Raw genomic sequence first — 24195 nt, 5'->3', positions numbered from 1 at the left:
TCCCATTGTTAATATAAACATGTAAGTTGTTACTTATAAATTTAGTACAAGCTGTAAATGTAAATTTAGAAAAAAGGAGTAACCAAGGGGCTTTATGTTGTATACAGAGAGTCTGGGGTTCACCGTCCCTACCAGACTCTATAGAAGGTGACTGTGCTCACAACCTATTCTTTCCTGCCACCCTCAAAGGTACAGAGAGGTGAGCCACAGTGGAGTGGTAACAGCCCCGAAACTAGAAATTAGCCTGTCTGGGTTCAAAGACTGAGTCTACCTTTGCTAGCTAGCTGTTTCCTTATCTGTAAAATAAAGAATTCAGAGTTCCTGTGAGAATTAAGTGAAATAATACACGTAACCTCCTAACACAATGCCTGGTAGATGGCATGTACTCCATAAATGTTAGTTATTACTCTTGTTACGAGTTGGAGTCAGTCTGACATTTTTGTATTTTGGAAAGATAGAGAATAACTGCCTACCTTTTGGCATCAGTGTCTACCAAACACTAAATATCTTTGGACCCTGACATGGATTTTTATATTATTCAAGAAATTACTACTGCAACACAATGTGGTAACAAAACAGTGAACTTTACTGAGAAGTTTCAAACATCATGACCTGAGGAAGTATTTTTCAGTTCAGTTTATCAAAATACTTCAACTTTCCGGCTGGATCTGGGATTATCTGTTAAAGAAAAAAAGCAAATTATTCATTTTAAAAGCCAAAGTATATCAACAGTAGTCTGACATTAGTTGCGTATCTCTTGACTAAAGATAAAGATTATTTTGTGTACCAAATTATATCATATATATTTAGGAAAAACCGGATTTGTCCTGCTAATCTCAGCTCTCCCTGAAGGCAGATAATTTGCTAGTAAATTAACATCTGTACTCAAGCACCTCAAATTTACTTACAGCTCTTCTCATGAAAGCCACCAGGCTTTCATGGCATCTTCAGGTATGGTGTAAAATCAAACATGTTAAGAGAGCATGGCTACAGATGTTAATGTATTTTTAAAATTATCTGCTGATGAAGTGATGGTATGCTACAACCTGAAAAGGGGGCAGTGGGTTCAAATGGATTGCTTGGAGGTCCAGAACTGTAACCTTTTAATCTCAAACCGCAAAGTAAAAGAAGTACTCTAAAAACAACGCGAGTACCTATTTAGTGAATGGACAAATACTCTGAAAGAAAAAGTGTTCCCTCCTAGAGCGTTACAGCCTTAGAAACCTCCTAGGTTTCTAATTTCTCACATTAACTGTTACTTGCTAGTTACAGGTAAAGTACATTTATCCCTATTTAAAAAAATAACCTTGTACTTTATTGTAATCAGCTTATGATAGTTCTATATGCATTTTCTTCAGCATAAAATAAATGTTACCTAATTTCAGGCATCACTCCAGGAGTATTCTGTCTTTGCCAATATATAGCCTCTCTGCATTCCAATTCAGTTCAAGAGTACTTATGGCATAACAACCGGGTGCCGACACTATGCTGCACAGTGGGGGATCCAGTGGTGACCACCCAAGTCCCCGCCTTGGAGGCTCGTACAAGCACATGGGGAAGACGTACGTGTACATAACTGCTTTTGATGCAACACACAAAACTAGGACACAGGCTCTGTGACTCAACAGAGGCTGAGATGGCATCAGGGAAGGCCTCAGAGTGGAAGTAGCATTTAAGTTGGTCTTGAAAGAAGAATTTGGGGAATTTAGGGAAGGGGAGAGAGGTACTCCAGGCTACAGAAAGAAAGACCTGAGCAAAGGCACAAAAGCGTGACAGAGTAGGGCTTAGTTTGGGGAAAGATGAGTCCCGTGATTTGGTGGGAGCATAGCATGTGTGCATGTGTGTGTGCGTGTGTGAATCATGGGATGATGACCAGGGAGAGGCAGTGAAACGAGAGAATGCAGAAGCTTGAAGGCTGTGCCCGAGCATGAGGACTTTGTACTGCAGAGCCACTAAGAGGTTCCGGTCTGCAGAATGACATGTGTTGGAGAGGAGAGAAACTGAGGTCGGGGAGACAAATCAGGAGGCCTGTGCAATAGAGATGAAAAATTCATCTGTCTCCAAAGAAACGCCACCACCAAACCTTTTCTGATCCTATACCCCCCTCTCCAGCTGTTTTCTTTCCTTCTTTCCCTATCCTCAAACCACCTGCTGCCCTCCCTGTGGTCACGAGGGACTCCACATTGCTCAGTCAATTCATGGGACTCCAACCCTCCGTGCACTGGGACACTGGCGTCCTCTCCCATTCCCACAGCTCAGCGTTCTGCCCGCGCCAACCCTTTCTGCTCCCCCGCCACGCTGAGCCGCTACCGGCCTCAGGGCCTCTGCCCCTGATGCTCTTTCTGCACGGCTCCATGCACGACTGGCTCCCTTTCTTCACTCACGTTTCAGCTCAAATATCATCTGAAAAGTCTTTCCTGACCACTTTATCCCCATCCCAGGCACTGTCTCACCAACTCCCATCAACCTGTTTCTAAAAGCATTGGCCACAACTGAAATTAGAACGTAACTCTGAGGGATGGGACATTGGCTATGGTGTTCACTAGTAAGTATCATCTGGCTATCATCCAAGTTCGAATAGTTGCCATATAGCAGGTGCTCAAGGAATGTCTGTTGAATGAATGCCCATAAAAACAGAGTAGAATGGTGGTTGCCAGGGGCTGGGGCTGGGGGAAATGGGGAGACGCTGGTCAAAGGGTATAAGCCTTCAGTTTTAGGATGAATAAGTTCTGGGGAGCTGATGCACAGCACGGTTGACTATAGTTAATACTGTTGGTATACCTGAAATTTGCTAGAAGAGTAGATCTTAAGCCTTCTCACCCCACACAAAAAAGGCTAACTGTGAGATGATGGATTTGTTAATTAATCTGATTGTTTTCAACTATAATCTCTTCAAATATTTTCTCAGACCCTTTCTTTTCCTCCTCTTCTTCTGGGACCCCTATAATTCAAATGTTGGTGTGTTTAATGTTGTCCCAGAAGTCTCTGAGACTGTCCTCAATTCTTTTCATTCTTTCTTCTGCTCTGCAGTAGTTATTTCCACGCTTTTATCTTCCAGGTCACTTATCTGTTCTCCTGCCTCAGTTATTCTGCTATTGCTTCCTTCTAGAGAATTTTTAATTTCATTTATTGTGTTGCTCATCATTGTTTGTTTGCTCTTTAGTTCTTCTAGGTCCTTGTTAAACGTTTCTTGTATTTTCTCCATTCGATTTCCAAGATTTTGGATCATCTTTACTATCATTACTCTGAATTCTTTCTCAGGTAGACTGCCTATTTCCTCTTCATTTGTTTGGTCTGGTGGGTTTTTACCTTGCTCCTTCATCTGCTGTGTGTTTCTCTGTCTTCTCATTTTGCTTAACTTAATGTGTTTGGGGTCTCCTTTTCACAGGCTGCAGGTTCGTAGTTCCCATTGTTTTTGGTGTCTGCCCCCAGTAAGCCAGATTTTCTTAAAAGCTTTTAATATACACTGAAGGTTTTGCTTGTGACTGTCTTCTTTGCCCTGAATTGATTCTACCACGTCTCCACTGTCCCCCTCCTCTTTTTTAATGGTATCTTTCTCTGTATACTTGGCTTTAAAATTCACAGCGTCAGGCCCCATATTCTGCTTTCCCAGTTGCAGCTACTCTCCGTACAGTCCAAAGAATGTCTGTAGTCTTATGAGTTCTGCCTAGCAATGTTTACTTCATTTACAAAATCAAGGGAGTTCTTTTACAAGGAAAGATTATCCTAGGGTTGGCTTTTTTGTTTTTTTTTTTTGCCCCAGCCATCCTCTTAACAGAAAAATCAATTTGACTTACTGTTTCACTACCAGGTTTCCATCCTGCAGGGCAGACTGAAAGAAACAAAAATTGGCAAAAGACAGTTTAAAAACTGAGTTCAGTTCTCTTTAGCAGCTCTTGTGTTTTCTTTTTCCAAATGAAACTGAAAATAGAGCCTATATTAATGAGAACATTGCTACAGGACAGCTGACTTCTGTTAGCTTACTGGCTTGCAGCCAGAAATTTTAGTCATGGAGCTTATCAGCAGGCAGCTAATCTATTTTCACTTTTGTCAATTATGTTTAGTTACATTTACAATAGAAGAAACCAAATTGAGTGTTCCTCTAATACAGCTGGAAAGTTTGGGAATCTGGTAAACTGAAAGGTCTTGGTACAGCAAAAATTCCTTGAATGTACATTCCCTTAAGCTTATCTGCTATGTCCTGCAGTATTTTGTACTGATGCCATGGTTCACTGTTTGTCAAAAAAGACTTTAACATTATTTGGAAGGTAGGATTTCCCCTTGATTTAGAGTGCACCCTGACTCAGGCACTGAGTTACACGTTTGAAAGGAATATATAACATGTGTTCTATTTTAAGAAGATCTGACCTCTTCCATTTGGCTACTACAAAAACTTGAAGTGAAAGGATGAAATGACAGGCTACCAGTGTGATACTGAATAACCTTAAGGATTTCTGAATTACTTTGAGGAAAAAAAGCTAAATCAAATAATGTAAACATGCAAATAAAACCTACGTTACTAGATACTGCCAGATTGGCTGGTGCATTTTAAGTTTATAGAAACATAATTTGAAAAATTACAGTAGCAGAAACTTCTCTGAGCTTAACCAAAAGGACTATGAAAATAATATTTTGTCCATCGTATTCAGTAAGTAGAAAATATTAGTGATATTTTGTTAAAAGCACTTTAAATTATAATTTGATCTGCTTAAAAGACCTAATAATCTGAAAACAATCAGAAGACTTTGGAACCATGAAAATTACTTGTAAGATAAGAAACCAAACTAATTATGCTAGTATCGCTCAAACTAAAAAATCAAGAGGCTATGATGGTTAGAAGGGAAGGGCACCTTCTCCATGTTTGTCGGTGTACTGGAATGCTTGAACCAAACGCAGTGTCTCATCCACAGATCTACCCACAGGAAGGTCATTCAGAGTAATCTGTCTTAGGATTCCTTTGTCATCAATAATGAAGAGACCTCTGTAAAACATAAGAATGGTAAAGGTGAGGACATTTGTTCTCAGTCAAGAAGAAAAATATTAGTTAACATGAATCCCTGTACCGCTCACACAGAAGGATGTTATACAGAACCAAAAACTCACTATTTACCTACTTGACTGGTATGCACATGCACACACCCCCATACCCACACTTATCTACTGTATATTTTGGGATTATCACTGTTAAACGGTAGCTTTAATAATTTGTTTTTGTCTATGAAATGTACTGTAGTATTATCAGTTGAATCTTGACGTGTACTAGGTTTGGGATTGTACTGTAAATGAAATGATTGAACTACCTAGCAAAGCCTTCCTTTGGGTGAAGGAGTGATCCATGTTTCTTATCACTGGCTGTTTAGAATGTCTTTGTATTTCCTTTTTCAGTGGTGGAAAAAGATAAAGTCACCAATATGAAGTTGCCTTTCCTTCTGAATCTTTCTATATGTGATTCACTACTAAGGCCTGGGGAATAATGAGATAGTTCGACCTAAAAGACCTGCTATTGAGATCGGGGTGGCACTTTAAGAGTTAAAGTATACTAGAGATAAAAATTGTCAAACGATTTTACTATCTATTTATTTCAGTCAATATGGATTTCAACCCAATACTTACTTTGGATTAGAAAAGGATCTCGGGTACTAGGGCTAATTGCTTGTGTACAAGTATTAAAATAATGATGATATATATATATTTAGTAGAAATACATGGCATTACATATCTATTACATGAAATCTTATTCCATAATCATGTTAAACATTACTGAAGTGTTCCTCCTCATTCTACAACACCTTTTTTGAATGAGCAACTTAACGTCTGAACTAACTAGGGCTCAATCTCCTTAGACCAGATCAACTTGGCCAAACTCAGGCAACATTGTTAATTACTACTCATATGGGTATCCTTTCATGTACTACTTTTACAGTTGAAAATTCTCATCAAAGGTGATCAAGTCTGTTCTAAAGTAAGTGACCCTGATGGGAAATTTTGACCTTGCCTCTGTAAGGCACATCATACCAACACACACCACACAAAAACAAATCTGCCTTTTCTTTGGTAGCAAATTGTAGCTTCTGTTTTCTGTTCTGATTGTGTGAACTGCTTCTTTGGTAGACTATGAGACTAAGGCATTTGCCATACTTGGTGTAATATGTATATATGTCTCTTCCACAGAACAGAGACAGGTCATTCTTACAAAAAGTATGAAATTAAAATGGCAACAGACATCTCAATAACAGCCCCAGAAGCTAAAGGTATCAGGGCAATGCTTTCAAATGTCCACAGGAAAATGCCTTTCCATGTAGAATTCTACACCCAGCCACATTATTAATCAAGCATGAGAGCAGAATAAAAACATTTTCAGACACAGAAGGCCCTCAAGCATTTTACCTTCCAATGACCTTGTATTAGGAAGCTATGAGGATGTGCTTCACCGTAACAAAGGATTACATAAAGAAGGCAGGCAGGCATGGGAGCCAGAAAATTGGGTATCTAATAGAGAAGAGGTGAAGGAACGTCCCAGGATGCTGGTGCATAAAGTGCTAGGACAACAGCTATGTAGCAGGCCTAGCGAGCCTTCAGTCTGACTGGAAGCAGGAGGATGGAGGAAAAAAACTGACAGAGGAAAAATGCAGTACTTAGAGGGGTTACAATCCAGGTGTGGAATTTAGGAATAATTAGTGATGGATATATAGAAAACTAAGGGAATGAAAGAAATGAAGTAGTTTATTAGCTACAAGAAAATAAAAATATCTGCCACAGGGGAAGGTAATCTTCAGCACACTACAGTTAAAAGCTTAGCAGTGAATAATATTTATATAAACACTGAATATTGACTTAATCCAAAATTGTGACACATTATACTGGGAAAATTAATTTGGGGATGATGTAAGAAAGATAAAGTCCTATTTACCATGAAAAATAATAGCAAAATTGATATATCCAGGAGATGTATTATATAAGATACTATTTAGAAATATGGAGTCAAATAATGCAAGCAGTAGCTAAAGGGCTGAAAGTAGCTTCCTCCATGAAGCAGGGCTAAGAGTAAGGAGAGGACTGTTTAAGAAAACGTGACTTTTAAAAACTATGTGCATATATTACTTTGATGAAAATTAAAAATTAAAAAAACAAACTTGGTTCAAATCACATAAAATAGCTAATATTAGATAATTTTACTTGGTTAATGTTCAAATAATTCTAAATTTTAAAAGTGTCTCAATCTTTTTAGTGGCATATTTACTCTTCGGGAGTTAACTTAGTAATAAACTCTAGGCAGAAACCATTACAGACTTGGCAAGTACCAAAAAAAAAAAAAAAAAAAAAAAGAGAAAGGAACTTGGTAGTGACACATGATACAATATGGATGAACCTTTTTTGAAAACATTGTGCTAAGTGAAAGAGGCTAGTCATAAAAGAGCAGATACTGTAGGATTCCATTTCTATGAAATGTCCAGAATAGGCAACTCGAAAGACATAAAGTAGATGAGTGGTTGTGTAGGGCTCGGGGAGGGGGACTGGGTGAAACGGGGAGTGACTGCTAATGGGGATGGGATTTCTTTTTGGAGCAATGAAAATGTTCTGAAATTGATTGTGGTGATGGTTGCACAACTCTGTGAATATGCTAAAAACCACTGAATTGTATGCTTTAAATGGGTGAGTTGTATGGTACGTGAATTATATCTCAATAAAGCTGTTATATGAAACCCACAGGATTATAAAATACTGACACCTTCACATAAAACATTAAAAAAACTTAGCACTGCAAAGCAAATCAACAATATATAAGAAAATTAAAACTGTTTCAAGCTGAAGTTGCCCTTTTTTTCAAAGAATTCTATCAGTATTTATTAACTCAAGTAACTCAATGAGGGTTGTTGGGTAAAATATTTCCTTAATTTTTCCTACTCCAAAGACACAGGTTTGTTAAATAAATACTATGATACTTGTATTTAGAAAAACCATCACTAGAGTCAGTTTGGAAAAGAGGAGAAAGAAATGGACAAACCATTTGGGGACCTGGGTTCATGTCTGGGCTCTGCAATTAACTGTAGTAACTTTGGCTAAGTCCATGGAACTCTGAATCTGTTTTTTATGTAAAATGACAGGGTTGGTCAAAGACCTCTAAATAATCTTCTGGCTCTAACAGTCTGTGACACTCACATAGCTTAAGTTGGGCACTTACCAATTATTTTTAACGGTATCTACAACATTTTTGCAAACAGAGCAAATATTTCTTGATCAAACCTTGTATCTTCTAACTCCATTTCAAGGAGGATTACAAATATATTCATATTTGTCATAATGTAAAACCACTGAAAGGTACCTAAGAGTGTGGCCCGAGTCTTCCAGATATACGCCATAGTCCTTTGAGATCTGATGGTTCAAATCTGAAAGAAGTGGAATGCTTATCAGCCCAAGTCCTCCTTGTCTTCGAGGGGTATTAATCCTGTAACAGAAAATTTACCTTTCAGGGTTAAGTAAATGGCATATATTAAAACAGCACTCTTTCTTTGCACATGCACACAAACACACAACACACACATTCTCTAACAAAGACAGGCTAATATACATTCTATTTTTCTTGCCTCTCCCTCCCCTTAACAATATATTCATATCCTTTAAACACTAAATATGGAGATATACATCACATTTTTAATGTACAGACATAATATATGTTACTAATCTCTACTGACAGTCATTTAAACTGATTCCATTTTTTTTTGCTTTTATAAACACTGCTGGAAAATCCTGATAATTCTCAACTTTGTATACTTGTCTGATTAATTCCTAGAAGTGGAATTATGGATCAAAGGATATGCACTGTCATAAGCATAACCTTAGAATTGTGATTGCAAGACAAAGCCTTGTGAGATAAGCACGATACAACTGGATGGCATTTTAATATTCTGAGAGACAAGAAATGCCAAGTCCACTTGAAGCAGCAAGGAAGTTAGCTGTAATCTCAGACTCATCAGTCTTCAGATTTAAGTATTCTGCAACTTGAAACTGGAGGATGTGGGTTGGGGAGCTCATGGTAGGACACTGACGTAGCCGTTAGGAAACAGGGAACTGTGGCTCCAGATGTTGGCAGCCCCAGTTCTGACATCCAAGTAGAAATCTCTGGTTGATATGAAACCTATCCAGCTGAGAATGTATCCCCCAAAATTCCTTGGGAAAGCAATCCCAAATTATTTGGGATGACATAACTTTCTCCTTAGTGGATTTGTGTTTTAATCCTGCAAAGATTTAGAATTACTATAGAAATGATGAAGCAAATTCAAACCATAGTTTTAATATTTTTATATTAAGAAATAATCTATATATTTGTATACTAAATTATAATGTTTAAGAGATTTGGCATGTTAAAATAACAGATTCACTTTATGATTCCAATTCAGAATGTGTAATCTGAAATTTTAGTTTATAACTAGTAAAGAAACATTTTAAAAGGACTTAAGACACACCTGTTTATTTATTAGATTTGCAAGAATTAAGTTCTTGGGAAAGTTTGTCTGAAAACAGATGCTTAAATATATTAAATATATAACTGCATCTTAAAATACTTAAGAGAATCAATTACTTAAGGAAATGTAAATTAAATTAAAATTGTAGCTCCTGAACCTATTAAACTTTTACTTACATATACGCAAATACATATATGTGTATATGTATAATTTACAATTATAATTTATATACATTTACAGTTATATATACAAATATATTCATGTATATATATTTATATACATAATTGTAAATGGAGAAAAACCTGTTTTGACTTTGTTACTTTAACGAATTGAATGTTAAATTTTAAAAGCAAAATAATTCTGCACAATCTTTATTGTGCAAAAATTTTGTGAACAAAATTATGGATGCTATTAAAAACTCACATTAGGGACTTCCCTGGTGGCGCAGTGGCTAAGAATCCGCCTGCCAATGCAGGGGACATGGGTTCGAGCCCTGGTCCGGGAAGATCCCACATGCCACAGAGCAACTAAGCCCGTGCTCCACAACTACTGAGCCTGAGCTCTAGAGCCCATGAGCCACAGCTACTGAGCCTGCGTGCTAAAGCCCGCGAGCCTACAGCCCATGCTCCGCAACAAAAGATGCCACCGCAGTGAGAAGCCTGTGTACCACAACAAAGAGTAGCCCCCGCTTGCTGCAACTAGAGAAAGCCCGTGCTCAGCAACGAAGACCCAACGCAGCCAAAAATAAATAAATTTATAAAACAAAACTCACATCAACATGAACATTTCAATGTTTGAAACATGTTGCCTAACTGCTCTCCAGAAATGCTGAATCAACTGTGTTTGTGTAAGTACCATTTCTTCACACCTTTATCAACATTGGATGAAATTCTTAAATATTTGAACTCTTGGCCAGACAGAGGAAAAAAATGTCATCTCTTGTCATTTTATTGTAAATTCTCTGCAATTAATTAGGCAGAGCATCTTTTCATGTTTAATGAATTTTTAAAAATTATTTAAAGCATTAATTTAAAAAATCATTGCTTCTTAAAAAGTAATGATAAAAGCTATTTTGAGTTTGACTTAATACTAGACAACTGGGTAACAGAGAGACATAGTATTTTAGATTTTATTTCTCCAGATTAAGGTTACCCAATTTATGATAATAAAGTAATCATACAATTCAGTGGTTTTTGCTATGGATATTACATCTTTTGAATTTAACTTTTTTTCCCCAAATTTGAAATGTCCTATAAAATCCTTAAGCATTTTTACTGTACCTTCGTTGAACTAGCAGCTCTCAGATAAATTTATTCCTGAACTGTCTGATAAATAACTATATTCCCGTCACACAAGTACCATGCACTAACTGACTGTGCCACTGGAGCTCCTCTATATTCCTGTCATGTTAAGAGTTGTCTGCCCATAATTTAAGAGTATGTCCATTTTTTTCCCTACAAATATTAAGTTTAAGATACTGACCAGGCCAAATGGGTAAACTGTGAATCAACAGAGCATGCTACCACTTCAGTGTTTATCGATCTGAATTCCTCAATTCTGTCACCAAAGGCGATGATTTCAGTTGGACACACAAAAGTGCTGAAAGTTAAAAAAAAAATTATTCTCAGAATACACATATACTTAGTTTCAAATGATTTTGTTTTTATAAACACCTTTAGTATATAAAAACACACATTAAGAACAATTTTATATATGAAGCTTCTCAAGATGGGAGTAGTCTAAAAAAATGGTTATTTGATCAAATCTTATTTAATTTAAAAAGTACAGAGTTCCCAATTACATCTTGATAAACTTTACTTTTATAACTTAATGGATCAGTGGTCAACCAATGTTCTCTTCTCCCTTATGGCAGCATCCCCCATTTTATTAGCTTTTATTCAATAATACTTTATATAGTGCTTTATAGCTTTCAAAGGATCAATACAAATTTTACATTGTTCCACTATTTTTTTTTAACCTTCCTATGCCAACCCTATGAGCTAGATGCATCTATCTCTATTTTGGAGATGAGGAAATACTCTCTCACCCCCCTCCCTTTCTTGATAAGGTCCTCTTCTACTTACTACCTCGTCTCCCAGTCCTGTTGTCAGAAGGGCACATTTAGAGAATATTACCTTAGGGTAGTATTTTTCAAGCAGTGATAGGGACTCCTTAAGCCAATTTATTGAGTTCCAACCAACATTTTAAAAAAGTGAAATAGAAAGTATGATCACACATATATCACACACAGTAAGGGTAAGTTATAAAGCATATATATTTATATATAAGTGCATATATATGTGTGTATTCAGGAGTGATATTAAAAATATTTAACCACCTTAACTCAAGGTTGGCTTTAGCTCTCTCTGGAGGTTTCTGAAAGGGACTAGGTGGGAGGGGCAACTTGGGGAGGGCGTTGGTATGGAAGTTGTTCAGTATTTTAAGGAGCATGACTATACCGGTGCATACAGACTAAATATTACCTTGTATGTATAAGTGTATTGGGCGGCAATGAAAAATGTATTTCCTACCATGTGTCATCGTCAAGAAAGTTTGAAAAACAGACTTACAGGACAAGTTCCTACCACAGCCCAATACAGGCTTTTCAAATGTTTCAGTTGTTCGAGTGGAGGACTGCCATATGCAAGCAGACAATTCTAATCCAGCTTATGTCCCTGGAAACCTGGCCTATGAATGTATTTTTAATATTTTCCAAAAGGTAGGAATGATCGGCCCCTGCCCTCTTTCCTATTATTCCAAGAAATGCTACCTAGAGACACACTGGCCCAACTTAAAGTTTAGGCAGAAAACTGAAATTCTGCAGAATCTTGGTAGAATTCTGACTTTCCTCCTTGCAGACTGTGGCAAATGTCCCAGGATTCTTCCTTCTCTAACCAGGCCCAGTCCGGCAGGCATTACACAGAAACAACAGAAAGAAGCTCTCTCAGCTCCTTGCCCCAGAAGACCACTGCTAACATCATGCTCTAATTAGATATATCTTATTCATTATGGAGTTTTAAATAACACTGGAGAAACAGCATATTTGTCTATGTTACACTAATTTCAAAATTCAGGTTTAGCATCAAATATATTTAATATATGTGTTGCTTTTCAGTTTTACAGCATGAATTTAGAAGGCCTATCATTTTATATATATTAAAATTTCTACTTCTGGTTTCTATTTGAAGTTAAGTTATATAATACATTTTAGCTAGTCAAGCCATAGTACAAGTTGATTAGAAAGAAGCAAGTTCTTACTAATTTAAAATATTACATATTATGCAGATTCATGATTTGTTTTAGCCTCAATGTACAAATTTTTATGAGAATTCGATTTGGATTTAGAGTAGGGGTCAGCAAACTTCAGTTCACAGTCCAAATCTGGCCTATCTTATTTTTTGTAAATAAACTTTCAACGGAGCACAATACTCATTCAGTATTGTCTATGACTGTTTTGTGCTTCAAAGGCAAAATTGAGTAGTTGCAATGAAGATCACTTCGAGACCGAAATATTTACTATCTGGCCCTGTACAGAAAAACTTTGCTGACCTCTGGCCTAGAGACAACCTAAAGATATGAGCTTAAGTATATACTCCCTGCAAGTTTAAAATACATTTACTTAGTTCTAGATTACTCCTCATGTAAAAACGACCTTAATATACAGTGGCAAAGACAGAAGAATCTTCTATTTACTTTTGTAACCAAAAAATATATTCAAACAAAAAAGATAAAAGTTGGGATAACTCTCTTTGGCATCTTTTCGCTTTCATGGAATTTGAAAAACACTCAAAGTTAAATCCTCAATGTGACTAAAGTTCCAAGAGTATTTACTTTGAGTCAACTTTCTATCTACAAAAGTGCTCACTGCCAGAGTTAAAGTAAGAGAACTACCCCCATAACCATAATTTATATTAATAGGTATTATTCCTTAAGCATATCCAGTATTTTCAGGAAAATGTTCAAATCACAGAAAAGCAACAGATGTAGCAAAGAATAAAAATAGTAAAACCATAGTTAAATGGCATCACCAGAGAAAAAGGCATATAAACATTCAAGTTAACAGAGAAACAGATTTGTGGCATAAGTCTTGCAATTAAATGCTTTCTAAAATATTCTCAGTCCATTTTCTTGCCTTAGTAAGTATAGCTTAATGAATATAAATGTGGCTTTCCTCTAATGATTACATTTTGATAACACAATCATGTAGATATAAGTACTGGGATCAATGGTTTATGATTCTGAAATATATTCAAGATGTTACCTTCTTGAAAAAACTCATCTCAATTTTCCCTTTAAGAACAAGTGCTAAATAAAATAATTTCTAACTATTTGATGTTGTTGAATAATGACTGATAATGACTGAGGTTTTACTAGCTGCTATGTACATGTATTACTTACAAATCAAGAGGGTAGAAGAAAAAAACCAGGTATTTCCCACGATAATCAGTTAACTTCAGCTCCTTAAATTCTCCATTTATCACAGCTGTTCCTTCCCAATAAGGTGCTGGCTTGGAAACTAAGAAAGAAAAATATATGATGTTCTTTTCTATTTACAATAGCCCAGAGATGGAAACAACCTAAGTGCCCATCATCGGATGAATGGATAAAGATGTGGCACATATATACAATGGAATATTACTCAGCCATAAAAAGAACCGAAATTGAGCTATTTGTAATGAGGTGGATAGACCTAGAGTCTGTCCTACAGAGTGAAGTAAGTCAGAAAGAGAAAGACAAATACCGTATGCTAACACATATATATGGAATTTAAGAAAAAAAAGTCATGAAGAACCTAGGGGTAAGACAGGAATAAAGACACAGACCTACTAGAGAATGGACTTGAGGATATGGGGAGGAGGAAGGGTGAGCTGGGATGAAGTGAGAGAGAGGCTTGGACATATACACTACCAAACGTAAAATAGATTAGCTAGTGGGAAGCAGCCGCATAGCACAGGGAGATCAGCTCGGTGCTTTGTGACCGCCTGGAGGGGTGGGAGGGAGGGAGACGCAAGAGGGAAGAGATATGGGAACATGTGTATATGTATAACTGAGTCACTTTGTTGTAAAGCGGAAACTAGCACACCATTGTAAAGCAATTATACTCCAATAAAGATGTTAAAAAAAAAAAGACCTGCTTACATTTTCCCTCTACCTTGATGCTTTGGCAGATCGCCTCAGAGCTTTTTCCCCCAGCTGCACGTATGAGCTCTTGTGGTCTACACAGATCATTTATTGGGCCTTTATCATTAATGCCTAAGTATAAGTAGGTTTTTTTGGCATTAGATTTTCTCTCTATTCAGGTGGCAAACTTCCTAAAGTGGGCAAGGATCCTGAGTTTTAAAATCACCCCCACCTTCTACTATGTGCCTTATTTGTTGTGTATACAGAATAGAAACTAGTTTTTTGCTTGATTGCAAGAAGGGATTAAAAATACCCTGAACATTTCACACAAACGTTCATGTTCTCTGAGTCTAGCTTGAACCCTGCTTAAACTGAAGTGCTAGGTGTTTATTCCTACCCCATATGTACAGTGCTACTCAAAGAGTAGCCTGCAGACGCCTGGTGGGGCATGATCTGTTGGCTAGCAGTCCCTGCCCAGATAAGGAGTTGCATCACAATGTAAATAGACTATGTCACTAAGCACACTGTAGAGTTCAGCTGACTTTTGTTTTGTTTTTTATTTTTTGTTTTTAGATTTATAAGAATAATCTTTTATTTCACCACTGAGAAATATTTTCTATTTTGCAAGGTAATTTATAAAGAGGCCAAGTTTCTAGATCCAAAGAGGTTATTTTCCTAAGGATGTATTTCAGGAAATACCAGAGGATTGCTTGCTTTCATTTTACTGTAGTTGAAAACATATTTTTAGTAAAATGGAGTAAAAAACAACCTCCCCCCCAAAAAAATATGTAACACGTGATTCCTTATCTTGAGCCAGAAATATCTTGGTATGATTTGGTAAAGGCTAGGAGGGAGAATTAGATAGCAGAAGGATACAGAACTATATATGCTTTATATACATTACTTAAAATGCTACTCAAGTGTGAGTTTATAATTGTAACAATGTGTTACAGGGACTTCCCTGGTGGTCCGGTGGTTAAGACTCCCTAGTCGGGGAACTAAGATCCCACACGCCCTGTGGTGTGGCGTGGCCAAATAAATAAAATCAAATAAAATAAATCTTCTATAATAAATTAACTATAATTTTAAAAAATGTGTTACAATGATAGTCCTTAATGATTTTAGCATATTGGGAAAACCAATAAAACTGAAAAATTCTGTTCTGAAAATCTTGATTTTGGGTTCTTTTTTCTTTTTTAAACACTGATAGAATACTTTATTGTTATTATCTGGCTTAGCAAATTGGGTAAGATTTGTTAAATGATAACACAATGTTGGCAAGGTGGTGGAAAGGCAGGCCCTCATATCCTGGATATGGTTTGCTTGCTTGCTTTTTTTTTTTTTTTCTTGGGAAATTTTGGGTTCTTGATTTAAGAACTGCAGTGTTAGTTCAAAAAAAAACTCTCATCAGTTTATAGAGCAAAAAGAATGCAGTATGCTAAGATCTATAAATGGAATTCCCAAAGCAAACCCTTGCATGTACTAAAAAACAAACAAAAATTGTCCCGAATATAAATCATATAATTAATAAAGCAAATGCAGAGCAGTATAAAGAAGAATAAATCCCCTCTCCCCATAACCCCCATAATTTAACTACTGTTAACATTTTGATGTCTTTCCTTCCAGTCTTTTTTAAACACATAAGTTTGGATCACGTTGTGCCCCACTTTTTTTTTTTTTTCCCGGTACGCGGGCCTCTCACTGTCGTGGCCTCTCCCGTTGCGGAGCACACGCTCCGGACGCGCAGGCTCAGCGGCCATGGCTCACGGGCCCAGCCGCTCCGTGGCATGTGGGATCTTCCCGGACCGGGGCACGAACCCGTGTCCCCTGCATCGGCAGGCGGACTCTCAATCGCTGCACCACCAGGGAAGCCCTGTGCCCCACTTTTTAAAAAAGGGAGCAGTAGATCATGAAGTTTTTCATGTTACTAAAAATTATTTGAAAGTCTGAACTTAATAATGCCATAACATTCCATTTTATGAGTGAAAAGTCCTTGTAATTTTAATTCTAGATGAGCCTACACATGAGAGAAATATAGCAAATACCTAAAACTTGAAAAGGTTTGCTGGTAGAGGGAAATCTATTATTACTATTTTTTGCTTCCGTGTGCAGACTTGGATGGGATTTGTTATGAAAAATATATGTAATGCCAGTAAACACTTAACTGGCTGACATATTTCAAAATATCTTCCGAGGCAAGTAAAACCAATGGGACTTGGAAATACGATTTTAGAAGTGCAACACTAGCTTTTTTAAAAACAAAAATCTAAAGATAACTTTCAGTAGGAAAGAACTGCAGATGTTTAAGGAGGCGAAACAGTTTTTCTCATTTATCACTCCCACTCCATCCTAAGCCATAACAACATGCAATTTAACACTGGGGATTCATAATTGTGAAGCACTACTTTTTTTCACTGAACCTGGGCAAGGAGCATTCTGTAACTGTACCACAAAAGCCAAATACACATCTTCAGAATGCCAAATGGTCAGTAGGAAAAGCAAGTTGCTTAAAAGCGAGTAAGGGGGCTTCCCTGGTGGCGCGGTGGTGGGAGTCCGCCTGCCGATGCAGGGGACGCGGGTTTGTGCCCCGGTCCCGGAGGATCCCACGTGCCGCGGAGCAGCTGGGCCCGTGAGCCGTGGCCGCTGAGCCTGCGCGTCCGGAGCCTGTGCTCCGGAGCGGGAGAGGCCACAACGGGGAGAGGCCCGCGTACCGCAAAAAAAAAAAAAAAAAGCGAGTAAGGGACAGTCTTTATCCTTTAGCCCCTAGCCACTTTTTTGGGGCTAATCTTAACATCCAGATGCAGCAGGCCACAACTTTCTCAGTATCTACTTAGTCTGATGTGTCCTTCCTGAAAGTGGCCATTAGTTGTGTACACTGGACAGAAATGCAAATAATCAAAAGCCAAATTGGCAGGACACAAATTTGCCACGAGGTTTATCATCAACCCAAATGCATTACTTCTAACCTCCCTTTTCCCATTTCCGTACAAAGAGCCTCCAAAGTACACCCTGTAACAAGTTCCTCATTTCTGAGAAACACAAAGGATACCCATTAACTACACAGGTCTTTGGGAAGGTGGCTTTTAATAGTCTTCTTTATAAGATGCAACAACAATCAAAGAAAAAAGAAAAATGAAACGTTTGCCCTCCTGAGCATTTTGTCTAGCCACTTTTCTGTTTAATCAAACTGTCTGTGAATCATTATTCAACTTATCAATGCATTCTTCCCCGAAATCGCAGAACAGACGCGACGTGCTGCAGGCTCTTTGCGATGTCTGAGGAAGTGTTTCAGTTTGCACAACATCCTCGTCGCCTGCAAGCCCCGGACCAGTGCCATCCTCTTTCCCTCATCTGTGGCTTCGGGGGTAACCACTACTTCTTCCAAAATCTGATTAGTGGAACCCATCCCTTTCTTCCCACCTCGCACCCCCTTCCATCCCCCCCACCCCCCAAGGAGAGAGCCAGGCTCTCCCTGGGACCGAAGGCAGCCCAGGGGGTGCCGCCCAAGCCAGGCCCCCGGGTAGCCACCGTAACCAGGGTACACGTGTCTCCTGGCCCTCCCCACCTCCCGCCTCCCTCTGCCACCGGTCACCCCGCCTTGGCGGGGCACCACCTACTCTTGGCTTTGCTGAGGTGCAGGGAGTGGTCGGCGACCGAAACCCGGGACGCCTCCCCCGGGTACACTTGTCCACCCGCGTAGAAGTGGCACTCCTCTTCGCGGGTTCGGGGCCTCTCCTCCACCTCCAAGCCCCGCAGAGCTTTGGCCGGCAGCAGGAACAGCAGCAGCGGCAGCAGCAGAAGCTTTCGGCTCCGGCCAGGGGCCGAACTCGTCGCGCGTATCGGCGGCCTCCGCGCCTCCATGACCACGCGAGGGTAGTCGCACGTCCCTTGGCTCGAGAGCTACTTCTCCCGCCGCCAGGCGGTTACAATCCCGCGCCGGACGCCCGCGAGAGCCGAAGCGCGGCCGAGAGAAAGCTGCCCCGCCTCCTCACTCCCCCGGCCCCTCCCCGCTCCCCGTGTCCCTCGCTTCCCGGGCTCCCCCACCCCCACCCCGCCCCGCCCCGCCACGTGGGCGTCAGCCCCGCCTGCTCCGCTCCTGCAGGCGTTTGCGCATGCGCCCTGGGGCGGGCCAACGCTGGGAGCATAGCCTAACTCTGCGGAGTGTGGCATCGTCCGTGACTCCTGTCCTCCCGCCCTTGCGCTGGGCTAGACGTCCTTTCACGTCATCTCTTCCACAAAGCCTCTTCACCGCACACCATCCCCGCAAAAAAGTGAGACGAACTTTTCTGCCTCTGAACAGCTTTCACTTTATACTTCTAACAGTACTTGTTTCTTCCTTGAAGTGGTCTGTGTGAACAGCGCCATGACTCCCCGCCCCCCCATCCCCGCCCTTAGTTGCAGCCCAAGTCTTGGGAGAATTTGGAGAAGAAAGGCCTAACCATTTACTCTCCTTTAGCAGGCAAGGCAAACAGGCAGTTTTGTGACTTAAGCCTGTCTTAAAGGTGTCTTTTTTTTTTTAAACACTTGAAAAGTTCCCAGAAAACCAAACTTTGTTCCAGCACAGTATAGTTCCATCTTCAGATAATTACCCCATCACTTTACAGGGGTCTTCAGCAGCCTTTATGCCCCCAGGGTCCCTTCTGTCTTCCTGTGAGCTCTTGTCATCTTTCTGAACCCCACGAAAGCCATCCAACAGTTTTTGTTTCCTCTAGGCCGTCAGCTCCCTGGGGTCAAAATCAATGTGGAATTCATCTTTGTTTCCCAAGTCACTTAGCGCAAGGTTAGCGCCTGCCCTTGTAAGCCCTTGATTTTGAAAATAACACCTAATGTTCCCGACAGCCAGTCATAGTTTCAAGTTGCTTTCACATGTTTTATGCTTACTCCTTGTGACAACCCTTTCCAAACTCATCCCTCACCCTAGGTCTGCCCATTATAGGACCCGGAAGAGTTTGATGGGCTTGTGGCCCGAAGGCCCTTGGCTCCAGCCTCCGTCTCTCCCGAGACTCTCCACCCCACAGGCGTTTGCGTCTGTGACCTGGGGGCAGGCCTAGGATGCCCAGCGACGCCTACCTCAGTATAGCATTTTGTGACATCGATGGCGACAGGTCTCGTGCTCCCGCCCCTCTTCGCCTTCACCCTCAGCAATGTTTTAGGGCCTCCTCATTCTTCCAGGCTCATCTCTTCCACATAACTTCGCCAGAGACTGGTCTCCCGCCATTGCTGCGATAGGCTTCCCGCCATTGCCAGTGACTGGTCGTGCAGTCGCAGTACTGTTTTAGACCCTCTCATCCTTCCGCGCCCCCTTCTCTTACAGAGCCTCACTACCGCACACCATCCCCCCCAAACCACCCCCTCCCCCCAAACCTGAAAGTAACCCTTCTGCCTCTGAATGGCTTGCATTTTATACTTTAACAGATACTTATTCTCCTTTTCCTGCAGTGAGCTTGGCGAACGGTGCCATGACTGGTTGTAGTCCTTTTAAGTACTGGGAAGACTTAGAGAAGAAAAGTCTAACCTGAAAAGCAATATCTTGAGACCATTTATTGTCTTCCAAAGGGAAAGAAGCTCAGGCAGGAAAGTCACAGTTTGGTGACTTCAGGCTGTCTCAAGATGTGTATTATTTTTTTTAAATCAAGACTTGATAAGTTCCCACAAAACCCTTTCTCCCAGGCGTGATATTCCATCTTCTGACAATTAGCCCATCACTCACCCATTTGCTAAGATGGCAGATGAGAACTGAGGGGAGAAATACAACACACACCAGAAAGACGGAAGCCATCGGCAGCCTTTATGCCCCCAGGGTCCCTTCTATTTTCCTGTGAGCGCTTGTCATCTTTCTGAATCCCACAGAAGCCATCCTAACAGTTTCTTTCCTCTATTACACAGTCTGCTCCTTGGGGTCAAAATCGATGTCGAATTCATCTTTGTTTCCCAAAGCACCTGGCACAAGGTGAGCATTTGCTATTGTAAACACTTGATTTTGTAAATAACACCTAATGTTCCTGATAGCCTGTCATAGTTTCAGGTTGTTTTCACATATTATATCCTTATTCTTTGTGGCAACCCTTTGAGGCAGATAGGAAACCTGCCCTTTACAAACTCATCGCTCAGCCCAGTCCTGCCCATTACATGCTCTGCTTTTTGTTTCCTGATCTCTGTTTCCTGTGGGCAAAGGAGGAAGCCACCTCTCTTTTGCTGAGGGGTCAGGCAGGGGGTGGGGGAAGCACGTCCTTACCCATAGCATTGTCTGTCAATTCTTCACTTTCCATGGTCCTGTAGCTAGGAGTCCTCGGGTGAGGTGGCCCTCGCACCTCCCCTTCTTCTCCTTCTCTGGCCTCCAGTTCTAAGTGGAAGGGGAATGGGGCCCAGGGGATTCAGGACTCAGTCCCAGGGATTCGGCTCAGGCCTGTACCCCGAGGCCGTCTTCGGTGATCCATGTTGATCATTGGACAAGCAGCCACAAAGCCTCAGTGAATTCTAGGCCCTGAGCTGGGTCTCTTAGTTTAGGAACTGGGAGAGGAAACTCGGGGAGAGTGTTCTTTCCCGACACCTCTGCCCTGGGCTGAGCTGAGGTGCCCCAGTTGGCAGCAAGGGCTGCCCAGCAGATGGGCCCCAGTGAAGCTCCCAGGCACAAACTGCACTCCTCGCTGGGATCCCTTGGCCGCTGACATTCTGGGTGGCAGTTGCTCTGAATCCTTATGTCCAGTGATATTCCCCGTGTGCCTGCCTCCCGCGGGTAGACATTGTGCTTTCACAGTGGCAGTCACAGGGAGGCTCGGGGCAGGGCCCTTCCCCCAAGACACTCACCGTCCAGCTGGAGTCAGCTGCCCATATTAATAACACAAAACCATCAGACATGGGGAGGTGGTTCTGTGTATACAGAAACACGTGAGGAGCTTAAAAACATTCGAGTGTATGGACCAAGCCCCAGAAATGATGATTTAAGTGATGTTTGCGGGGCAGGGTGGAGGCGGTCTCAAGCATCTGTGGTTTCACAAATGATGTGTCTGGTTAAGAACCACCGCTGATAGAGGTTAAGAGCGCAAGTTGTGGACTCTGCTGTTTCTAGGTTCCAATCCGAGCTCTGCCACCTATTGGCCTTATGGCCTGGGGAAGTTAATTTAACTTCTCTGAGCCTTAGTTTCATCTGCAGATGGGAGTCATTAATACCTTCCCCATGTTGTGAGACTGAAATGATATGAGTTTCATGATATAAGTGTGAATGCTAACTTGGAGTGTGGGCCAGACTTAGGGACTCACTTCTAATGCATATGATGGGAGGAATGCTTTGTGACTTCTGACTCAAGGTCAGAAAAAAGATAGTATCTGTCTTTATTTACATTACTCATTCTGCTGGAAGACTTATTGTCCAAAAAGTTTTTTTGAGATAAAATTCACAGAACACGTCATTTATCATTTAAAAATATATAATAAATTCAGTGGTTGTTAGTATTGTCACAGTGTTGTGCTTTGTGCTTACCACTATCTAATTCCAGAACATTTCCATCACCCCAAAAAAGAAACCTCATTTCTGTTAGCGGTTAATTCCTCCTTTCCCCCAGCCCCTGGCTGTGACTAATCTATTTTTTGTCGTATAGATTTGCCTATTTTGGACATTTCATATAAATAGAATCATATAACATATGTCCTATCATGTCTGGCTTCTTTTACTTAAGTATAATGTTTTCAGGGTTCATCTCTCTTGTAGCATGTATTGGTACTTCATTCCTTTTTCTTTCTTGTGATAAAATATACATAACATCAAACTTACTATTTTAACCATTTTTTAAATCTCTTTATTTATTTTCATTTATTTATTTTTTTTGGCTGCGGCATGCGGGATCTTATTTCCCCGACCAGGGAACGAACTCGTGCCCCTTGCACTGGGAGTGCAGAGTCTTAACCACTGGACCACTGGGAAGTCTGAAAGTCTGAAAGCATCTCTTTAAATGCACGTCAAATTAGGAGTTAACCTGGGGCTTCCCTGGTGGCACAGTGGTTGAGAGTCCGCCTGCTGATGCAGGGGACACGGGTTCGTGCCCCGGTCCGGGAAGATCCCACATGCCGCGGAGCGGCTGTGCCCGTGAGCCATGGCCACTGAGACTGCGCGTCCCGAACCTGTGCTCCGCAACAGGAGAGGCCACAACAGTGAGAGGCCTGCGTACCGTGAAAAAAAAAGAGTTAACCTGCAAAATTTCAAAACAAATACAATCGTCCCTCAGTATCTGTGGGGGGTTGGTTCCAGGACCCGCCCCCAAATGCCAAAATCCAGGAATACTCAAGTCCTATAGTGGGCCCTGTAGCCACGGTTCCACACCATGTGGTACTGTAGCACGTATTTATTTAATTAAAAAATTTTTTTAATTTTTAAACTTTTTTATTTTTTAAATGGATCTTTATTGGAGTATAATTGCTTCACAATACTGTGTTAGTTTCTGTTGTACACCAAAGTGAATCAGCCATATGCATACACATGTCCCCATATCCCCTCCCTCTTGAGCCTCCCTCCCACCCTCCTTATCCCACCCCTCTAGGTCATTGCAAAGCACTGAGCCGATCTCCCTGTGCTATGCTGCTGCTTCCCAGTAGCTATTTTACATTTGGTAGTGCATATATATCGATGCTACTATCACTTCACCCCAGCTTCCCCCTCCCACCCTCTGTCCTCAAGTCCATTCTCTATGTCTACATCTTTATTGCTGCCGTGCAACTAGGTTCATCAGTACTTTTTTATCTTTTTTAGATTCCGTATATATGTGTTAGCATACGGTATTTGTTTTTCTCTTTCTGACTTCGCTCTGTATGACAGACTCTCTAGGTCCATCCACCTCACTAAAAATAACAATTTTTTTTAAACATCTTTATTGGAGTATAATTGCTTTACAGTATTGTGTTAGTTTCTGCTGTATAACAAAGTGAATCAGCTATACGTATACAGATATCCCCATATCCCCTCCCTCTTGTGTCTCCCTCCCACACTCCTTATCCTACCCCTCTAGGTGGTAACAAAGCACCGAGCTGCTCTCCCTGTTCCATATGGCTGCTTCCCACTAGCTATCTGTTTTACATTTGGTAGTGTATATATGCCCATGCCACTCTCTCAACTCATCCCAGCTTACCCTTCCCCCTTCCCTTGTCCTCAAGTCCATTCTCTACGTCTGCATCTTTATTCCTATCCTGCCCCTAGGTTCTTCAGAACCATTTTTTAAATTTAGATTCCATATATATGTGTTAGCATACGGTATTTGTTTTTCTCTTTCTGACTTACTTCACTCTGTATGACAGACTCTAGGTCCATCCACCTCACTACAAATAACTCAATTTCGTTTCTTTTTATGGCTGAGTAATATTCCGTTGTATATATGTGCCACATCTTCTTTATCCATTCATCTGTCGATGGACATTTAGGTTGCTTCCATGTCCTGGCTATTGTAAACAGTGCTGCAATGAACATTGTGGTACATGACTGCTTTTGAATTATGGTTTTCTCAGGGTATGTGCCCAGTAGTGGGATTGCTATGTCATGTGGTAGTTCTATTGTTAGTTTTTTAAGGAACCTCCGTACTGTTTTCCATAGTGGTTATATCCCACCAACAGTGCAAGAGTGTTC

At 40.6% G+C, this 24195-nt stretch overlaps 1 protein-coding gene and 1 long non-coding RNA gene across 4 annotated transcripts in view; one reads left to right on the top strand and one right to left on the bottom strand.

Moving 5' to 3' along the window:
* Positions 1 to 264: 264 nt before the first annotated feature.
* Positions 265 to 18562, bottom strand: PRDX4 (peroxiredoxin 4). Its single transcript, XM_079909882.1, has 7 exons — positions 18203 to 18562; positions 13863 to 13980; positions 10947 to 11063; positions 8324 to 8446; positions 4851 to 4981; positions 3798 to 3832; positions 265 to 678 (listed from the first exon to the last, which is right to left on the bottom strand). Exons 1-7 carry the CDS (start codon positions 18444 to 18446, stop codon positions 628 to 630), a joined length of 819 nt encoding a protein of 272 aa, XP_079766008.1. The 5' UTR covers positions 18447 to 18562; the 3' UTR covers positions 265 to 627.
* Positions 18563 to 18723: 161 nt separating this feature from the next.
* Positions 18724 to 24195, top strand: part of LOC307180336 — a 253751-nt gene continuing 248279 nt past the window's right edge. For all 3 annotated transcript variants that reach the window (XR_013825722.1, XR_013825723.1, XR_013825724.1), the window contains exons 1-2: positions 18724 to 18856; positions 20472 to 20535. This is a non-coding gene — a long non-coding RNA (uncharacterized lncRNA). The remainder of the gene's footprint in view (positions 18857 to 20471; positions 20536 to 24195) is intronic.

This window comes from Stenella coeruleoalba, assembly GCF_951394435.1.
Source record: "Stenella coeruleoalba genome assembly, chromosome: X".
Classification (NCBI taxonomy): domain Eukaryota; kingdom Metazoa; phylum Chordata; class Mammalia; order Artiodactyla; family Delphinidae; genus Stenella; species Stenella coeruleoalba.
This window is presented reverse-complemented; position numbering and strand designations above follow the sequence as displayed.